The sequence below is a fragment of the Gekko japonicus genome, unplaced genomic scaffold (assembly GCF_001447785.1).
Source record: "Gekko japonicus isolate JY-2015 unplaced genomic scaffold, Gekko_japonicus_V1.1 scaffold2984, whole genome shotgun sequence".
NCBI classification, from domain to species: Eukaryota; Metazoa; Chordata; class Lepidosauria; order Squamata; family Gekkonidae; genus Gekko; species Gekko japonicus.
This window is the reverse complement of record NW_015164749.1, coordinates 157,803-178,983: the sequence shown is the minus strand read 5'-3', so window position 1 is coordinate 178,983 and position 21,181 is coordinate 157,803. Positions and strand designations below refer to the sequence as shown.

Genomic DNA, 21,181 nt, shown 5'->3' with positions numbered 1-21,181 from the left:
TCCTCAGCTGGTGTTTCCCCACTCCCCATCACGCCTGTGAGCGGCTTCCTTGCTTCCTCCCACAAAATTCAGAGTGTGTCTGCGTGCGCGTGCATTCCGGGAATCATGAGAGAGGGAAACTGCTGGTGGGATAGCCCACCACGGAGCGGATGGAAGATCATTTAAGGGGCACTCTCGATCTGTCCTTGCCTCTTCCCCCCCCCCCCCCCCCCCCCCCCCCCCCCCGGCTGCCTGCCTGCACCCTTCTGGACCTGGCCTTTCCTGTTCTTCAAATGGGCTTTGAGATAAGGTGACCCACTCTGATCGGAACCTGTCTGTGCGCTGGCGGCTGCTTTCCCCGATGCTGCCCTGGGGCTAGCAGAAGGGGCCCACTGGAGCCGACCCAGCTCAGCTTTGTTGGCGGAACAGGCAGATGGCTGTCGGCTGGGAATCGCTAGGTGTCTCTTTGATGCTCGGAGCTCAGGAAGTCATGACGAGGAGGCTGCCTCTGAGCATGCACAGTGTGCCTTTTCCTCGCGGCTGGCTGCAGCTAACAGCCTGAAAGACCTGCAGTTCTTTTCAGAGCATGGCAAACACACTTTGGCACCGAGGGTGGAGGGCTCTGAGGCCAGGAGCACAGAAAGCTGCTATTGTTTCAAACAGCCACCCCCTTTCTCTTCCACTCTCACAGCCCGAGCACTGCGCACAGAGAGAGGCTTGTGTGCCCTGAATCTCCCCAGTCAGCCCTCGGCTAGCGGCACCTGCAGTCCGAGGCCTGCTCTGTCCCTTGTTCTCTGGCGGACTGTCTTCCCTTCACTGGGGGTGCCATTCGGTGCCAGCCTCAGCTATTTTTCTGGGGGCAGGGAAGGCACCCGTTCTCGTCCCCTCCTTCCCCTACTGTCCCTGGTGGCAAAAGTCTCCGCCTGGCTTCCTCTGCGGCTTGAGGCTGTTTCCAGGGTGATGCTTCCTGACTTGGCTCAGAATTGTGCAGAAATTAGGATGAGACCTACAGCCTGTATGGCTCCAGGGTAAGGCCTGGACATCCCCCGCAATGACAACTGATCTTCGGACTACAGAGATCAGTTCCCCAGGAGAGAGTGGCTGCTTTGGAGGGTGGACTCTGTGGCATTATAACCCGGTTGAGCATCCTCCCTTCCCCAAATCCCACCCTCTCTAGGCTCTGCTCCCCAGATCTCCAGGAGTTTTGCAACCCGGAGTTGGCAACCCTACGGGTCAGGGACTCAGGACCTTCTCCAGAGATCCCATTGTACAGTCTTAATTAAACCAGTTTGGGTGCTCTTGGGACTTGGTCTCCGATTTCCCCACACACACACACACATCTGGCCAAAATGGGCAATTACCAGGCTTGCCGGCCTCTAAGTGGCACCTGGAGAGCTCCTGCTATTACAGTTCATCTCCAGATGACTAGATCCATTCTCCTGGAGAAAATGGATGCTGTAGAGCCAGTTTGGTGTCGTGGTTAGGAGCGCGGGTTCTAATCTGGGAGAACCAGGTTTGATTCCCCACTCCTCCACTTGCACCTGCTGGTGTGACCTTGGGTCAGTCACAGGTTCATTCAGAGCTGTTCTCTCACAAGCAGTTCTCTCAGAGCTCTCTCAGCCCCACCCACCTCACAGTGTACCTGTTGTGGGGAGGGGAAGGAGATTGTAAACTGCTCTGAAGCTCCTTCGGGTAGTGAAGGGGGGGGTATAAATCCAATCTCTTCCTCTTCTTAGAGGGTGGACTGCATGGCATCCTACCCTGCTGAGGTCCCTCTCTGAACCCTTCCCTCTCAAGGCTCCACCCCTCCACCCCAAATCTCCAGGTATTTCCCAACCCAGATCCGGCAACCCCAGCAGTGGCAGTTCTATCTCGCTGCCCTGCATTTCTGTCTTGAATGCGTGGGGGCTGCTCCAGGTGTGAATTGTATTTATTCATTTTAATTTGTTTTCTCTGTGTGCGGCTGGTCTCACTGAGGCTTAAGGTGGATTATACAATATAAAAGATGCAGTCAAATAGCATGAGGCATCTAATAAACGGGACGCTAGGATTACAAAAATTAGAAACAATGTGAAATCTCAAACAATGCAGAGAACAGGATTGCAGAATTAGAACACAGTGTAATCAGAGCAGCATAAATCATAGAGTAAACAAATGACAAGTGCCATGGACAGTGGCCGTAGGCTGCCATTCTGTTCCCCGTAGTAAAAACACCTTCCCTAGTCATTCTGTGATACTTTGGCTCTATTCCCTGGTTTGAAAGCCCCGTTTCTCTCGCCAGGGTGCCAGTAAGAAGGCAGGCGTCCTGTTGGCCACCTTCTCAAGCCCTGTGCTCTGGACAGATCCTCTTATCCTTCCAAAGTGGCAATTAGGCATCACTACATCCAGTCCAATCCAAATACCTTTATTGGCATAAAAGGAGAAAAGGTACAACATGGCCAATTTACAGAGAATCTCAATTATAAAAACCATCAAGCATCACATAGAAAAGCTAGACTTCTGCTCCCTGATTGTTATGGCAGACCAGAAGGTACCTTGCAACTGAACTTGTAATGTGGGAACATCGGTCAGATAGTAAAAGAGATACTAACTTCGCCTCAGATGGACCGTAAAAGTTAGACACAGTAGGTTTAATTATACAGTCCCGCACTTCCCCATAAAAATCACAGTGAAGTAGAACATGGGCTACCGTTTCTGGGTCATCATTACATATTATATTCCATGTGCCCTTCCCAGGTCTGTGCAATCAGACTTGTGGTGGCAAGTTCCATGCTGGGAATGGAATTCCCAGGCAGGCGCAATCCTGCTTTAGACTGGGACCACAGCATGTAGGGAGAATGTACTTGAACCTCCCTCCCTCCCTCCCTTCAGCTGAGTTTGTGACCTGGTTGGCCTGTTGTGGAAACCGCTTATTCTCTATCAGAGCCAGTTTGGTGTGGTGGCTAAGAGTGGCAGACTCCAGTCTGGAGGACCGTGTTTGATTCCCCACTCCTCCACAGGCAGGCAGCTGGGTGACCTTGGGTCAGTCACAAGTTATTTCAGAGCTGTCCTCAAGAGCAGTTCTCGAGAGAGCTCTCTCAGCCCCACCTACCTCATAGGGTGTCTGTTGTGAGGAGGGGAAGGGAAAGGAGATGGTAAGCTGCTCTGAGACTCCAAGTGAAGGGCAGGGTATACATCCAACTCTAACTCTTCTTCCTCCTCCTCCTCCTCCTCCTCCTCCTCTTCCTGTGATGGGGCAAATAGTACCCTCCCCACAGCCATATCAGCTCTGGAAAAGAGCCCAGGTGCAAAGGCTGAAGAATCTTCTCCCTGTGTTCGTAGCCCTAATCCACTTGACCCACGTGTGTCCTGGAATTCGTTTGTAACGTCCCACAAGGAATGCTGGAAACAACCTTAACATTCTGTTTTGTTTTGTTCCTGTTCCCCATGCTTCCGGAGAAGGGGAGAAACAGCCTTGGTGGGATAAATAACCCCTTGAAGCCTCACTCCCATGAAGCTGCCTTATTATTCTGAATCAAGCTATGGATCTACCAAGGCCAAGAGAGTCTATCCTGACTGACAGCCTCTCTCCGGGGTCTCAGGCAGAGGCCTTTCACATCTTCTACTGCCTGATCCTTTTAACCGGAGATGCCGGGGACCAAGGCTGGGACCTTCTGCATGCCAAGCAGGTTCTCTGCCTCTGAGCCCCAGCCTCTGAGCTGAATGAAATGGTCCTTTCTGAGACTTCTCAACGCCAGGCCTCAGAGCGGATCAACAGATGAGTCCTGTTGCCTGCATTCCCTGTCTGCGGGCATCTCGTGGGCCAGTGCTGGGAATCAGCCGCCGAGCTAGACAAACCTTTTCCGTCCCTTGCAGCCGGGCTTTTCTTGGGCCTCGGTGAGCAAGGAGATCCAGCTGCAGGTTATAATTTGCTGACAGCCTGTTCTCCCCCCTCCCCCTGCACAGGGTATTCCATCAGAATTTACAAGTACTATTTCCCTGTCATCTTCGCCACGGGAATGTTTATCTGGTCCTTTGTGGAATACCTCATCCACCGCTTCCTCTTCCACATGAAGCCGCCCGCCAGCAACTACTATCTCATCACCCTGCACTTCATGCTTCACGGCCAACACCACAAGGTAAGCGGGAACTGACATCCCCCAGCCGGGAGGGGATCACTTGGCAGCGCTTCTTGGAAAGCAGAGGCTTGCGTGGCAGGAGCCGTGCTACCGAACGAGACGTGATACAGTTGAGGAAAGAATCCCACGACTGAGGCCCACGGCTGATTACAAAACTCTGGGCTTATATAAATGCCCGTCTGCTGAGGCAACCTGTGGGTTTGGGCAGAATATTGAACACCCTTAGCAAGAGAGTGGAAAGCGAAGAAGCCACTGCATACCTACAAAGCGAGAGTTGCTGGTGCTCGAACCTCTTTTGCAAGGTGACATGCCCAAGGTCTTGGCTCATGTGCATGAAGTTAGCATGAGCTGGCTATACACAAGCAGAGAGAGGAGGGAGCTTTTACAATAAAGCCCGCGGGAGGCTTGGTGCTTTAGGAAAGAAACGGATGTTCTGTATTGTTAGATAGCACCTTACAGACTAACCAGATATGTGGCAGGGTATGAGCTTTCGTGAGTGACCCATGTTTTAATGCTTCCGGGTAGCAGTGTGTGGGAACAAGGTACTGGGGTGCAGGTAGACCATAAGTTAAATATGAGCACCTGGTGCAATCCAGTAACAAAAAAGGCTAATGCAGTCTTGGGTGTATCAACAGAGGCATAACATCCAAATCACAAGAGACCATAGTCCCGCTGCACACCTGGAGTATTGTGTGCAGCTCTGGAGGCCTCCCTTCAAAAAGGATGTGGACGGAATGGAGCGAGTGCAGAGGAGAGTGAGGAGGAGGATCGGGGTCCTGGAGACCCAGCCCTGTGAGGAATGGCTGAGGAACCTGGGAATGTTCAGTCTGGAGAAGGGGAGGCTGAGGGGGGACATGACTGCTCTCTTTAAGTATTTGAAGGGCTGTCACTTCGAGGAGGGCAGGGAGCTGTTCTTGTTGGCAGCAGAGGAGAGGACTCGCAATCATGGGTTTAAATTAAGGGCGGGAAGGAACTGCCTGGATATTAGGAAATACTATTTTACAGTAAGAGCTGTGCAACAGTGGAGTCAGCTGCCTAGGGAGGTGGTGAGCTCCCCCTCCCTGGCAGTCTTTAAGCAGCGGCTGGGATGCTCTGATCCTGCAGTGAGCAGGGGGTTGGACTAGACGGCTTGTGTTGCTCCTTCCAGATCTGTGATTCTGTGATTCAGATTGGACTCTGAGGACCCTGATTCAGTTCTTATAGCAGACATATATTACTTGTTTGTTTAACTGTTATCATCCTCTTAAAGCGTGATCTTTCCATGATTTCTGAATTGCGTTTTTATGTGTATTGTGGTTTACTGTGTGTTTGTATTGGGCGACCAGCCTGAGAAAGCCTAACAAGCCATTGTGCTTGAAGGACTATACTATGGGAGAATAAAGTGTCTGAGAACCTGCACTTGGGTGGAATTCTGTCCTCGGCTTCTCATCGTGGGGCCTATGAATTCCACTCAGGCAAAAGAGGAAAGCAAATTCTTCCCCTGAACCATCTAAAGGAATCGCCAACAAAAGCTGAACTTCACAAATTAAAAAGGCACCATTTCACCATTTCAGGGAGGGGGAGCTTTACGTATTTGTTTGTTTGTTTATGCATCCCAATCCGGGTGCTTAGGAAACTGAAGTCCATAGCCAGTTTCTGATTTTGCAACTTCTCTGTGCTGACAGAGATTTGCTGCATATCCAGCAGCCCTGGGGCATCTTGAATGCTGACATTTCGAACTGTGCATCATAGGAAGAAGTGGGCTTTTTTGTTTTGTTTCGGTTGAGCAAACCAGTTGCTCCATCTCTGTCTGGGGAAAAGGTCGGGTGAGGGAATGTAACTCAAGAGAATGGGGCAGGTGTGGCTTTCTTAGAATGTGCACAGATTAGCATTGAATGTATATTATCCAGACTGGTGCTGCCTCCTCTTATGTGAAACATGCAGATTTTCTGATGTGAAAAACCCATGTGGAGCTGAGCTGCTCTGGAAAGCTGAGACTCTCTGGTTTGCGATCATTTCTGTTGTTTCCCAGTGGTGCAAGCTGCACGTTAACACAGCATTGTATTTATTCACTTTACTTCATTTATACCTCGCCTTTCTCCGCAGTGGGGACCCAGAGCAGCTAATGTCATTCTCCTCTTCTCCATTTTATCCTCGTGGCAACCCTGTGAAGCACGTTAGACTGAGGCTGTGTGGCTGGCCCAAGGTCACCTAGCAACCTTTCATGGTAGAGTGGGGATTCAAACCCCCCCCGGCAACCCTGAGCCTCCCAGTGTGAAGTAGTGGTTAAGAGCGGTGGAATCTAATCTGGAGAGCCAGGCTTGATCCCCCACGCCTCCTCCGCACAAAGCCTGCTGGGTGACTCAGGCCAGTTGCACTTCCTTCAGAACTCTCTCAGGCCCACCTACCTCACAAGATGCCTGTTCAGGGTTGCCAGGTCCTTTTCACCCGCCAGCGGGGGACTTTGGGGGGCGCCCCTGGAGGGGGAGGGGACGTCCCCAACATGACAACATCACACAGAACTGACGTCATCACCTTAGGGAGACTGGCCTGAACTGCAAGTGGTGAATTCGCTGCTTGCAGTTCAGGCGTGCATGGCCCCTGCTTGTAAAAAGCATTTAAAGGGTCCCTTTAAATGTTTTTTTACAAGCGGGGGCTGCCAGCACCTGTACTCCAAGCAGCGAATTCACTGCTTGCAGTTCAAGACGCGTGCGGCCAGCGGCCGCCCCTCTCCCTCTTCTCCGGCAGGTTTTAAAGACCCCTCCAGCTGATCAGCGGGTCACCTGCTCCCACCGATCAGCTGGAGGGCCCTTTAAATCGTGCAGAAGGGAGGGAGAGGGGTGGCCACTGGCGGTCGCTCTTGGGGGTGGGGCTTCGGGCAGGGCTTGCCGGAGCCCTCGGAATCGGGGGATCCCCCATACCAACCTGGGGACTGGCATCCTTATGCCTGATTTGGGGAGAGGAAGGGAAGGCAATTGTGAGCCACTTTGAGACTCCTCAGGGTCGAGAAAAGCAGGGTATAAAAACCAACTGTTCTTCTTTTCTGACACTCTAACCCCTGTGCCGCCCTGGTTCTGTCACACTGCCATGGCCCTTTCCCCTGTGCTTTGGGTCAGATCCCCAAGCTGCCACTGCTTCTTCCCCTCACTGGACAACAGCCACATTTTATTAGAAACAAAAAATGGCCATGAGTTTTATCGCAAGTCTCCACATCTCTTGGCAGTATTGGGCCTGGGAATTGGCTTGTTGTTTGGGGGGCATTGATTTGAAGTCACAACTCACCTTTTGTGTTTGCCTTCCAGTGTCCATTTGACGCCTCACGCCTGGTTTTCCCACCTGCACCGGCAGCCCTGCCCATCTTGGCTTTCTACGTGGTTGCCAATTGTTTGTTTCCTGAAGCGGTCGCCAAGTCCCTCTTTTGTGGGGGGCTTTTTGGCTACGTTCTCTATGACATGACCCACTATTACCTGCATTATGGCTCTCCAGAGAAAGGGACTTACCTGTACAGGTTGAAGGCCTACCACGTCAAGCATCATTTTGAACACCAGAAAGCAGGTAAAGGGGGTGGGCTCTTGTCCCTGGATAGCCCGGGGGGCGGATACTGCCAGGTCAAAGGTGTTGCACTGCTTTGTGTTCCTTTTTGCTCTGCACAGTCTTTTCCTGGATCAATGCTGCCATACACTTGTGCTCAACAAACTTGCACTTTGGGGTAGATTTGCCCTGCTGGTGATTGTGGGAAGATTCAGCCAAGCTCTGATTCCAGGGATTGGCAGTACCACTTTAGTGCTTCCACTCTAAGCTTACCCAGCCACACAAGGTGGTTTATTTCTTTAGCACACCTACTTCAGAATATTTATATCCTGTTTTTTTTTCTCAGTCACTGGGATTCCAAAGCGGATTGCACTGTTAAAACCAACTAAAAATCTAATTTCACAAAAATTCAGTCGGCCAGACACTGCTCAACCGTCTGTAAGTGAAAAGGGGTGCAATTTGACCATCAAAAAAGCTTATGCTAGGGATTGTGGGACCTGCCCAGGTGAAAACCATGTGGGACAAGGGTTGTAATATGGCAGGGAGTTTTAGGTGTGAGAGAGTTAAAAAGTTGACTGGATCTAACCTGGTGTAAATAACAAGGTGGTGGTGGAAAATGCCATCCAGTTGCCACTGATTTCTAGCCGTCCCATCGGGACTTCAACGCAAGAGACAAATAAAGGTGGTTGGCCACATCCTGATTCTGTGTCGCAGCCCCCGCCTTGCCTTGGTGGCCTGCCACCCAAGTACGAACCAGGGCCGAACTTGCTCAGCTTCTGGGAGTTGACAAATAGCCTAGGCCACCCAGGTTGGGGCAAATGACAAGAGAGCGAGCCGTTTGCCCCGGCCTGATAACTGATCTCCACTCACAAGCACGATGGAGAAGTTCTGCCAAAGTCCCTGCCAGGTCGGCGCCTTCCTCGTGTCCTCGGGAAGCCCATTCTGGAAGCAGGAACAGCCGTCAAGAAAGGCCGCAGAGAAACTGTTCTCACCAACCTATGTGGAAAAGCTGCTAGCAGTCTCTTGCCTGAGGATCAGAGCTGCCTTGCGGGCAAATATGGATAGATGCAGTGATCCCTCAGATACAAAGGTTTTCCGCACAGCTATAATGACTGAAGGAATTCCCTATCCTGGGGAGGGGGGGGGGTGAACTAGGCATTCGCCTAGAGCGCCGGGTCCTGGATAGGGCGCCGGGCCCTGGATGGGGTGCGTTCTGGCCCCAGCCTGCCGGCCCTGCCAGCCAGCAGGTGCCAGGAAAGACTCGGGGAGCCACTGCCAGTCTGCGCAGACAAGGCTGCCCTGGCCTGACTCCCTGCCGGCCTCTTCGGGAGCCCCCCCCCCCCAGGCTGGTCTCCTCGGGCGTAGGGGGGAAGAGCCTCCCCTGGAGAGCCAGTGCAGCAGACCCCCCGGCGAGATGACGATGACTGGCCCGCCGCTTGCAGCCCCAAGCCGCCCGGCCGCCCTCCCCTGCCGATGTGCCACCCCTCCGCCTGCCCTGCTCTCCGCCTCCTGGCCCGCCTTGACACCGGGTGCCATGGGGAAGGGAAGGGAGTGGTGCACGTGGCTGCCTGGGCCTGCCGACTGGCCGTCGGGGGAGGAGGAGAAGGATCCAGTCGCACGGAGTTCTGCCGGCCTCGTTTCCTGTGGTCAGGATGCCTTCAGGGCCCTGGGGAGAGGCCGGAGCGCTCCTTTGCCCACTGTGGAGGCGACCCCGGTGGCGGCTCCCCTGGCATGGCTTTTGGGGTGGGAAGGCAGAGCGGAGGGAAAGCCCAGCGCCACTCGGGGAGCACGCACACCCCACGCCCCAGCCTCTCCGGACCCAGGTAAGAACAGTCCCAGCGGCTCCCCACGAGAGCTGCCTGGATGGGCACTTGGGCCGCCCCCCGGCAGCAGAGGCACAGCACCCCCGGGCCAAGAGCCCGTCGCCGGCTGCTGCAGATCGGGGACTTCCTTCTCTCCAGGCCCCGCCTGGAGGTTGGCAACCCCGTAATTGGGCATGCACCTGGGGGGCGCCAGAAGGTAGCCCCACCTAGGGCACAAAAAAAACCTCAGGCCGGCCCTGGCTCTGTGGCCTCGTACCCTGCTGAGGCCCCACCCCGCCCTCTCCAGGCCCCACCCCCAAACTTCCAGGAATTTCCCAGCCCAGAGCTGGCAACCCTAGGTGGCAGTGGGGAGTTTTGCTACACACACACACAGGCCCATTTCCACACAGGTTATTTGCTCTGGGAAACGGGTTTTTTTCTTCCTTCCCCACAGCATCGTGGTGGGCACTTGCACCTCCAAGGGTTTCCCTGGCTTGTCTACACTCTCTCCCAAACCAGCTTTGCTGTGAAGTTTGGGGAAAGATCACTGTAGGGGCTGCCATGTGGGTGGGAATGTTTGGATTTTCCTGCTCTCGTGGCAGCCATTTTCCTTGATCCTGTCCCCACGGCAGCCATTGCTTTCCCCTGCCACCACAGGCTAATTGAAAAACCAGCGATCAAATGTTGTTATATCAACACCACATTATAACAGCATGTGTGTCAGGTTCTCTGAATCCCTGGATTTCATCCCCCCCCCCTCAAGTAAGTCTCTAGCTCCTTTCATCTCAGAGAGAGTCCTACTTTTTTCAAAGTGAAAGCTGGGAATTCAGAGGACCTGACACATGGGTTGTTATAACATTATATTGATATTTGTACATTTAAAATACCTGCAAACGCCCTGGCCGCTTGGGGAGTAGGGGTGGCCACTCCCAAGGAATTGGGACAGGGAATCGGTTGGGGAAACTGACGGTGTAGAAACCCGGCTGCTGCTGCACTGTATTAGCGGCGACAACAACAGGGAAACCACAGAAACCCGTCCCTGCGTGGAAACCACCCCTGTGGCTCTTTGTAAGATTCTGCTGACTTGACTGTTGGAAATGGAGACACCTCCCTGGGGGACCTTCTCAGATGTCTTTGTACCAGTTTCCCACAGTTGATCAGCTCAGCAGTAGTGCTGGCCGAAAGGAGTGTAACGTTTGGGTTGCCCAAATCAGAACCCAGATACCTGGCCTTCTGCAGGTTTTAATGTCTTGCCAGCAACAGGTTGTGTACATTAAATCACACTGTGGCAGCGGAGTGTGGGAGAAGATGAGCCTCCCCAAGATAAAAGCCCAGTGCTCACTTCTGGCATTTATTAATTTATATGATTCATTTTTAATTTGCCCTTCTTGCTAAGACTCAAGGCAGATTTACAATTCAAAAGCAGTTCAGTAAATACTGTATATGATAGAGACAGTGCCGTGGGAATGGGTTCCAAAAATGGGAGAAACTGCAGTTAAATAAAGCAGGGTATAGGTGAAGTGCCAGTGCTGGGAGGCAGCATCAGGGGAAGCCTCGGCCTCTGTGGGCCCTCCAAGGCAGCTGGTTGGCCACCCTGTGACCAAGGCTCCCTCTAAGCTGTGGGGTCTTGTGGGCAAAAATTCCACTTTCTGAGCTCCTGGCATTAAAGTTTTGAGCGAGCGATTTGGCTACTGCATCAATTAGTTTGCTCTGGAGCTATCCTTCCTGAGCTAAGACAAAAATGTGTGAGCCAGAGGCTAAAAAACTGAGCTAGTTCACACAGGATGCTGGACTAGATGGAAGACTGGTCTGATCCAGGAGGATACTCTCCTTGTCTGTTTATCACCTTGGCCCAATGGATGTGGGTAAGCAAGTTACTAGGAGCTGGATATAATCAGAAGAGTTTTCGGCTAAACATTAGAATGAACTTCCTGACAGAGCAGTTCCTTAGTGGAATAAGGCTTCCTAAGGAGGTGGTGGGCTCTCCTCCTTTGGAGGTTTTCAGACAGAGGCTGGATGGCCATCTGACAGCACTGCTGACTCTGTGAACTTAGGCAGATCATGAGAGGGAGGGCAGGAAGGGTTGCCTCAGTGCTTAGTTCTTGTGGCCCTTCCTTACACACCCAGGGAAATGCTGATCACCACTTTGGGGTCAGGAAGCAATTTTTTTCCAGGCCGGTTTGGCCGGAGATTCTGGAGGGGTTTTTTTTTTGTCATCTTCTGGGCATGGAACAGCGGTCACTGGGTGTTTGTGTGTGGGGTGTTTGTGAAGTTCCTGCACTGTGCAGGAAGTTGGACTAGATGACCCTGGAGGTCCCTTCCAACTCTTATTATTCTATGACTCTATAAACTGTGCCAGATTACAAAATTAGCGGCGCAATAAAAATGCCATAACTAGAATTTTCACTGGATCTGAGGCCACAGATTTGCAATATTTGAATACATTCCTTTTCCCTGGAAGCTCTGGAAAGAACAAAGGCCCTAGATCTTCATGAGCCTTGTTAATAGCCAAGCAAACAGTTCTTCAGAAGTGAAAAGCAATAGCTATGCCATATATTAAAGTGTGGACTGAATCAACATTGCACCTTGCGGTCAAAGAAAAAGTGGATTTTAATAGACAAGAAACAAATGTAAAGTATGGTGAAATGTCTGAATTTGTGGATCAAAAAATAAATAAAAACAGGGTAGTAGCTACAATCAGCAATGCAATGAAAACTGCCTAAAATTTTCACAGGTATTAAAAAGACAAGCCTTGTTCCTTTATAAAAATGTGTCGTTGATCTAGGAAATGGGTACGCTATGCACATGCTCACTACGTGTGGTGGGAAACGTCTGTACCCAAGACACATATTTGTGTGAATGTGGCCTGTTTTCCAGTTGGGACCCAGATCTACACTAGGACACTGCAGATTGTTAAGATATTAAAGGGGGGGCCAACAGCAGTACCAGGGGATTAGCATATCTCAAGCCAAAAAATATCAAGTGCTCTGTGTCAATCTGGTCACTAAAGAGCCTGTCACTCCAGGCATCCAAATGTTACACAAGTTACTCAGATCGGGAGCTGAGGCAAGAGGCCAAGGAGATGGAACAAGAGAGAAGCAAAGAAAACTAGAATTTACCAAAGCCCAAGTTGGGAATCTAAGCACTGAAGAAGGGGTACAAGTGATCTAGACCAGTGATCTCTATTGTGGTGTCTATGGGTGTCATGGTGCCTGCAGATGGGTTTCTTGAGGCCCATTTGCTTCTTTGACAAGGCATCTTTCTCCCAAAGCCAAGACCCAAATCCTGGCTTTCTTCGACCTCATTGGATCAGGAGGTGCTTCAGGAGATACCAAGAAGCATCACCTTTAGGACTTCAGGGAGTACCCATTCCGAAACAGCTGCTCCCATGATAAGATAGTTCCTGGATTGCAACCTCCACGTTGCTTTGTGATTAGCAGCCATTTTGTGATCCACCCCCCTTGGAGTGGCCATTTTGTACCGACACTCTGTTCTCAAAATCCCGGAAGTGCCCACAATCATGCTCAACAAGATTGGGCACCCCTGGTCTAGGCAGCTGCAGATGAAAGTCAAGTGTGTTTTAGGCTATACCCATGGTTCACATGAGACACTGGCAAAGTCCAGCTGACCTGGCACCTAGGGCATGTCCCAGAATATTCTGCAAGGTGCAGCAACTGCTTCCTTGAAGGCAGGAAGTTTGCCATTGCTGGTTGTAGAATTCCTGCCGGAGAATCCCATCTTTGTTGTTTTTGGGTAGTAGTGGTATTACTGACTCCACACTTATTATGATTGTGTCGTAATGTTTCCGGGAGGTGTTTAATGGTATGGGACAGCCCAGTCTCATCAGATCTCAGAAGCTAAGCAGGGTCGGCACTTGGATGGGAGACCACCAAGGAAGATGCTGCAGAGGAAGGCAATGGCAAACCACCTCTGCTTCTCGTTTGCCTTGAAAGCCCTTTGTTGGTGTTGCCATAAGTCAGGTGGAACTTGACGGCACCTAGGAACCGTTTCTCCCAGGTGTTAATAATAGCAGAGTAGTTTGAAAAAAACACACAAGTATTTCACTCTGCCTGCTGATCTCCTCGAGTGATGACTTGACAGCTCCGGAGTCCCCCCCCCCCCAACTGACCATGGATCTTTCTCACCTCTTTTCTCAGGTTTCGGCATCACCAGCACATTCTGGGATCATCCTTTCCAGACGCTAATCCCGGAGGAGACCTTTGAGAAAGAATACTAGCAACTCCTGCTGTTCTCCTGTGTGGTCATCAGTGGGATGTGTGTGTGTGTGTGGGGGGGGGGTTGGTTTTTTTTTTTGCAGAACTGTGGGACTTTTGGAGGGTTGAGACCCTAGAAGAGATGACCGTGGTTTCTGTTTTCACTGCTTTCTGTGACCTTGTGATTCTGTGCAGGGTATTAAATGCTTCCGGGAGGCAGGATGCCTTATGAGGCCACTGAAACCCTGGGGTCCCGCAGAGGCTAATGGAGGGAAGGCTGTACTTTTGTCTTGTAGCTGGGATAAGAGGCTGGGAAAGGGTCAAAGGGACTCCTGCAGAGGGCTCTGAAAGATCCCAGAATGGCTCTTTCTTTTTAAAGTCTACGCAGTAGCTATCTTGACAGGGAACGCATATCCCATGATGCAGTCCACTTTTTTGGGTGGTGGTTGAAGGGTGGTGCAGTGGAACAAGGGAGAGGTCTGTGTTAATTCTACAACCAGCTCAGCACATCACCCACCAGTCGCCCTCTGCAGGGGGAAAGGGTCCTTGTTCCCCATAAGCAAGTCCGCTCCTTGGGTGTTTGCAATGGCTGTCCCTTTGGATCTGGATGCAATCCCCATAATGTTCAAAATGGGGTTTCATGAATTCCTTGGGTTTATTAAGCTAGTGCAACAGTTAGCTGGAGCTGGGTGAGATCTAAGAGGCCGGTTCAGTCCAGCCCTCGTGTCCCAAGAAAGGGCCTCCTGCGCATGGATGCCCTCAATCGGTGCCTTTCCCATCACTCATACACTTCCTTCTCGATTTGGAGTTTGGAAGCGGTACGGTGCAACATGTGCCTCCCGTTCGACATCTGTAGGGGGTTGGCAGGGCTTTGGGTTGTGGATTGCAGTGGATGAAGGCAGGGAGGGAGGGAGAGAGGGAGGATAGGAGCTTGGCCGGGTAGGGGGAGAAGAGAATATCCCAAGAACTGAACAAATTGAAAGAAGTGTGGGTTCCCCCTCCAAAAAATACAAACCTGCGTTCCAGACAATGTGACCAAAATGATAGATTTGTAGAATTACACAGAAATTACACTCTGCTGTGGTCAAATGCAAACAGCATCCAAAAATATGCTGTGGGCTGCTATACATTCAGTTTGGTGTAGTGGTTAGGAGTGCGGACTCTAACCTGGGAGGACCAAGTTAGATTTCCCACGCCTCCACGTGCAGCTGCTGGTGGGTCAGTTACAAGTTCTTTTAGAGCTGTTCTCTCAAGAGCTGTCCTTTAAAGAGTTCTCTCAGCCCCACCTACCTCACAGGGTGTCTGTTTTGGGAAGAGGAAGGGAAGGAGATTGTAAGTCGCTCTGAGACTCCTTTGGGTAGTGAAGGGCAGGGTATAAAAATCCAATTTCTTCTTGTTTTGACCTTATCAGACAACTGGGATTCTGGATTTATTGTTTATTTTTCACAGCCTATTCATTCTGAAAACCGTATCAGGCTCTTCCTGAGCTGCATTCTGAATCCATTATACTTCACACACACACACACACCCCCCTGATTACTGTCTGATTACTGATTACCAGTCCTACTCGTTCCATAGCTTGCAGAGGGCCACATTCATGTTGCCATCAATCAAAAGAGCCTCTGGTGGCAGGTGCCACATTGAGGAACAGTGCTCAGAAGAGCCACAGGTGACTCACGAGCTGCTCAGTATCACTGCCATAACCCAGTTTTGTGTACATTTTGGACTGAAAAGTTTCAGTGCTGGTCATCAACTGAGATTGCAAACGAGCAGCACTTCGTGTAATTCTACAGTGTATCAGTTTTGTCCTGTTAATCGGCTGGGGTCTCTTGGATGTGGGTTGGGAAATCCCAGGAGATTTGAGGGTGGAGCCTGGGGAGGGTGGGAGTTCAGTGGGGTAGTGTGCCACAGACTCCACCCTCCAAAGCAGCCATTTTCTTCAGAGGAATTGATCTCTCTAGGCAGTTGTAATTCTGAAAGATCTCCAGCTCCTACCTGGAGGTGGCAACCCTTGATGGAACTGTCTTTGCAGCCAACCACACAGCTTGCGTTCCTGGATCTCCACAACGCTAAGCAATGTTGTGTGGCCTCTCCTCAGTCCAATACGGTGCCCCTGTCCTACAGCAGCTATGCAACTGGCAACCTGGCAGGGGTTGTGTGCGCCCTTATTGTATCCAAGTGAGGGGAGCTGGCAGCCCTGGGTTGTCATTTGCCAGTGACTCCAGGAGCCAGAGGGCCGCGTTCTCATGGGGTGGAGGGATAAACGCAAGAGGGAAGAGTTCGAAGGGTTCTGTCGTCTACCCTGTAAGACTAGGATACCCTCTTGTATCAATGTCTGCCCCTTGGAGTCAAACCGCAGCAGGGAGGGAGATATGTGTGACCCCTGGCTCCTGTGAAAGAGGCAATCATGTCCTCATCTCTTAAGAGGTGCTCCCTTGCTGCAGAATTTTTCTCCACCAAACTGTGCCTTACAGCAAATTTGCTTCTTGACCTATGCCACTCCGAGAGACCTGTTCCTGATAGTGGGTATCTATCACTTGTCCCTTCCCCTCTCCCCCCCCCCCCATGGGAAAGTAACATGTACAGAAGCAAACCGTTATGGTTCTTCCGGGGGGGGGAATCTGGAGCCACTTCCTTGCATCCACATGGCACACACACTACTGGCTACACATGAATCTTCCTCCTTTTTTCTCCCACAAGGACCCCAGGGTCCCTAGACAGGGAGGAGGCTTCCTCTCTTAAGAACCAAAGCAAAGCAATGTCTGCTCTCCCATCCTACTTCATAAGGTAGTCAACGCTAGGGTAGTTCTGGGGAGAAACAGAACGGAGTCAGACTGGCAACTCGGCAGGGATGCTCTTTCAAAGAGGAGTCTGGAATAAGGCCTCCCCTTTGCCTTTAACTTCTCTCTGTGAGCATCTTGTGCCATCAGCTTTTATACCAGTCTAATTATCATTCTGGCTCGCAGAGAACTTTGGCAGTTTCCTTTTGGAAAAAGGCATCAGGACGTTTGAGAGTATCTCTGTTTAGTGATCATTCTAGCAAGTCTGTTGTGTAGGTGGTACAGAAGTTGGTATCTTGATGGCCTGTTAAACTGAAGCAGTGGTGTACCGTTCCACCTGCGTGGTATTTTACGAACTCACACGAAAGCATCCAATCCAGCCTTTTTCCAGGACCTTATTTGCATCATTTAGGAATGGACTTTACAGCTAGCTACCCATGCTGGACTTGGTGCTATACTAGCTGGTCCCATGGCACCCACAGGGAACTCTTGCTTCCAGGCAGGTTTCTCCCAGTTCTTTAGGGGCCTAACTCCAAGCCCAATGGCATCTTCTCTCCCCACCCCCCAAAAAAAAGACAAGCTGCAATTGATGTCCTTCCAAGTGCTGCTGTGTTCTCTTTCCTCTCTCCTGGGACCTCAAACAGTAAAGCTGGTTGAGGGAAGGACTGTGACCACTGGGCCTCAGGACCACAACGTGCTTTCTTGCTGCAGTTTGAAATTTTTAAACAAGCCACATAGTCTGTTTCTTGCCTTCTCCCCATATAGAGAGAACATTCCATGGGGTTGGGGAGGCCCTGTCTTTTCTAACCATGTGCACACATTCCTACCAGCGCCTGTGCCTTAATGGTTTTGTAAACCTTTTAAGAAAAAAACAAAAACATTCCAATGAAAGTCATTGCAAAGAGGTGCATTCCTCTCTCTCCCCTTTTTGTTGCAGAAATATTTAAAATCTGGAATACAGTCATATATTAAAACAAAACATCAACATACCTGACATAATTGTACATAAATTGTGTATATTTTGGAAAATAAACATTTTTATGTGTGTGGTACTGCCCTGTTTGTGTGTGGCTTTTCTTCCAAGCAAGTGAGATTTCCTAGCAGTTTTGCTGTACAACTGGCTAGACGTACCGAGGCCTGAGATCAGGCGATGACCAGCAGAAACCACAACACATACAGCCTTTCAAATAGTGCTAAGCAGGGCTCTAGTCGGGGGGGAGCTCTCAGGTACGGAGCTCCGGAAGAGAACCTCTAGGGGGCGGGGCAGTCACGTGGTGAAGCCCCGCCCCCTTCTTTACCCCGCCCTCTGCTTCGATCCTCATTCCGTTTGGGAATGAGGATGAAGCAGGAGGGTAAGTAGCCGGGCCTTCTGACACACTTCCGGTGATGTCAGGGGGTGTGGCCTTCTGTCACTTCCGGTGATGTCAGGGGGCGTGGCATATGCAAATAAGTTATGCTAATGAGTTATGCTAATGAGCTCCGGCAGCTCTTTTTCTACAACAAGACCCCTGGTGCTAAGTCTTTGTCTGACATGAACTGGCAGCCAGAGCGCACTTATTTGGCAAGATGGGTACAGTCCCTGTTGCGGCTCATGTTAGGGGAGCTGAGGCTCAGTGACAGAATACCCGTGTTTCACACCAAAGTTTTCCACGCCCAAGATGCTGGAGGTCCACTGGCTGTCACAGAAAACAATACTGATCTAAAGGAACCAATATGGCTGCCTTGGTATAAGGAATATGTTACCGGTTAACATACGAGTCCTTTTTGTATGAGAGCCAGTTTGGTGTAGTGGTTAAGAGTGGCAGGTGGCAGACTCTAATCTGGAGAACTGGGTTCGATTCCCCACTCCACTTAAAAGCCAGCTGAGTGACCTTGGGTCAGTCACAGTTCTCTCAGCCCAAAAAATAAACCTAGCTCACCACAAAAAGAGCTAGGGTTTCAGGCTGCCAGACAATCTTCAGACCTCCTGCCTGTACTACCCCCACTGCCATATGATAATTAATTCTTTTTGTATACCAAGTCCACAAGGATGGGGTTTTTTTGCGGTAAATATGCCAAAGCGTTCTCTTGCCAAGGCATTCTCTTTTGCATTACTTCTGTTTCCTGGGTTCATGAGCAGAGGAGAAAGGTTAACTCCCATAGAGTTTCAGCACCACCTCGTGGTCAGTTGCTATAACTACTACTACTCTAGGTAAAATAAAGTGTCATAAATTGCAGATCCATAACAATAGGGTCAAGCTCTGCAGCCAGCCAGTTGGCTGTGCCTTGTAGAACACAGAGGACAAAGGCAGCTTTTTTGGAGGCCACTTGTCAGTATAATTGGCCCAAGGCGGTTCTGTATTTTTTGTTACATTGAGCCTTGTCCCCAAGTAATCAGTAATTTCACAGACTGTAACCGTTTTCTCAGAAACAAAAATAAAACTCAGCATCCGCAATGAGATTTGGTGCTTCATTACATGGTCCTGCAGAAACAAACACATACAAAATGTACTCTTGGAAACCAACATTCCGAGGGGGGTTTTAGCCCCATGTCAGCAGCCTTTTCAGTCCCCCAGATTTTGAGGGCAGACTGCGTTTAAGGTCAAAGCACGCTGTCACAAACTGCCTCTCCCAAGTCAGCTGGATCAGTATTTACCCCACTGAGAAAACTTTCATGTACTGGTTCCCTTGGGGCTATTGCCGTTTGGGAGTCTGGTGCTGAGGAAAAGGATTAAATCCTGTCTCCGTTCTTCCAAACGGGTCCCTCCTCCCCCGGGTTCAACAGAAAATAGCCAGCATGTCCAGTGGGCAGGTTCCTGGGTGTCCTCATAAACAATATATTGTAATACGAGGCACCATGTTCTTTACCCACTGATGTTTACTTGGGAATTCAGATGGCATGTTTCTTTTTTTATTATTCTCGAGCCCCTTGCCACTCTGTTATGTGACTTTCATAAGTTCATTTCCCATCTTTTCTACCATCTGGGCACATAGCCTGAGAAAGTGTTCTGGTAGGTGCCCATTTTCATGGACGTGACTCCGTCACAGCCCAGGTCCAGCACAGGTATTAAGGCATTCATTTGTTGCTCTGAAACACTGTGTTCACTCTGTAACCTGAACCCATTCAGTTTCTATTAACTCTCTACCTGCTGCCTTATCATCATAATGCAAAACAATACAGCTAATTGAGGCCCGCTTTGAGCTCTGGAGGAGGGGGGGCATACTGCCAACACCTCTGCATGTTCTGGAGGAACAGCAGGCAGGATGAAGGAGAAGATCTCCATAAGAGCATCCAAAACTGGTTTCACACAAGCATCTATTCTGGAATTGTTATGGTCTAGTGACAACGGGTGTGGCTGATGTGGCCAACCTACTGCATCCTCTGCTCCTCTCGCCTGCACTTCAAGTGACATTGCACACACCAAGCACCCATGTGTGGACTGGGAAAGCACCACTGCCCCTTTAAATCTTCTTGCCGCCTTGAGAGCTTCCCAATCACCCCATTACATCCTCACTCCGCAGCGGAGATCAGAAGCAACCTGGGAGGGAGGGACCAAGTATTCCTTTAAGGCATTAAAAAAAGATGCTTGGAAGTGCAGAATTACAGCAACGAAGTAGCCATCACATAGTGTAGCCAAGCGAAGCACAGAAACTGAAGACTCTCAGTCCCAAAAGGACCAGACAGAGGAGAATCAAAGGCTGCTTTTATAAAAACAGAAGAAATGAGGTTTCAAAGAAGGAGGGAAGAAACTCCCCTCCCCTTCTAATACTTCACTGCCTCTAGTTTAGGACACCCTCTGATTGAGAGCCAGCACGGACTCTAACCTGGGAGAACCGGGTTTGATTCCCCACTCTTCCACATGCAGCTGCTGGTGTGACCTTGGGTCAGTCGCAAGTTCTCTCAGAGCTGTTCTCTCACAAGCAATTCTTGAAAGAGCTCTCTCAGCCCCAAATACCTCACAGGGTGTCTGTTGTGGGGAGGGGAAGGGAAAGGAGATTGTAAGCAGCTCTGAGACTCCTTTGGGTAATAAAGGGCGTGGTATAAATCCAATCTCCTCCTCTTCTCTAGGTGGTGTAATTATTTCCTAAAAGATTTTTTAATTGTTACTTTCACTGGGGGGGGGGGGGGGGAGTGGACAGAAGCTCCAATTACTACATTTCAACATTTGGTTATTCTGTTCACTGCAACTGTGCCATACTAAGCAAAAATTTAAAACTAACGATCACATTTTCTGCAAACAAAGGAGGACAACTTAACCAACCCCTCCCACTTCAAAGAATCCATCACTGGTCTACCACCATGGAACAACAACAAAAATAGTATACTACCTGTGAAGCCGCCAGCTAATTGGCAACACCACCACCAGTGCCAGGCAAACTACCATGCTGGTTAAGATAACGAGGGTGTGTGTCATATTATGATTATCAGGGTTATTTACAGCGTAAATGCCCACTGATTTCAACGGATTTAGTTCAGACTAAGTTTGGAGGAAACAGAAGGGGCGCACTAATCACAGAGATTAAAAAATAGGCACATGGTGCAAATGAAGAAAATACTTGAACAAGAAAACGTTCTTCATTCACACCATTGGCCTGTAGGCCTGTTTTCATCCTAGAGCTAAGTCTGCACAGGACTGCACTGTTTGTCCTTCAGAAGCTCATCACTGCAATGTTATTGTATGTAAGGTTCCCTATAAGATAATGCTTTTGTAGCTGTTGTTTCACAAGCGAAATCACAACATCAGCTAAAGGAGGACGGAACATCCCTGAAGCGATGGACAGGAGTCAGACAGCTCTCT

The 21,181-nt window shown here is 50.3% G+C and overlaps 1 protein-coding gene across 1 annotated transcript in view; it reads left to right on the top strand.

Moving 5' to 3' along the window:
- FA2H (fatty acid 2-hydroxylase) overlaps positions 1-13,646 on the top strand; it is a gene marked incomplete at its 5' end in the record, with an annotated part of 16,582 nt that extends 2,936 nt beyond the window's left edge. The window contains 3 exons of the mRNA XM_015409648.1: positions 3,925-4,097; positions 7,379-7,631; positions 13,567-13,646. Coding sequence (XP_015265134.1) covers positions 3,925-4,097; positions 7,379-7,631; positions 13,567-13,646 — 506 coding nt within the window. The remainder of the gene's footprint in view (positions 1-3,924; positions 4,098-7,378; positions 7,632-13,566) is intronic.
- Positions 13,647-21,181: the final 7,535 nt, after the last annotated feature.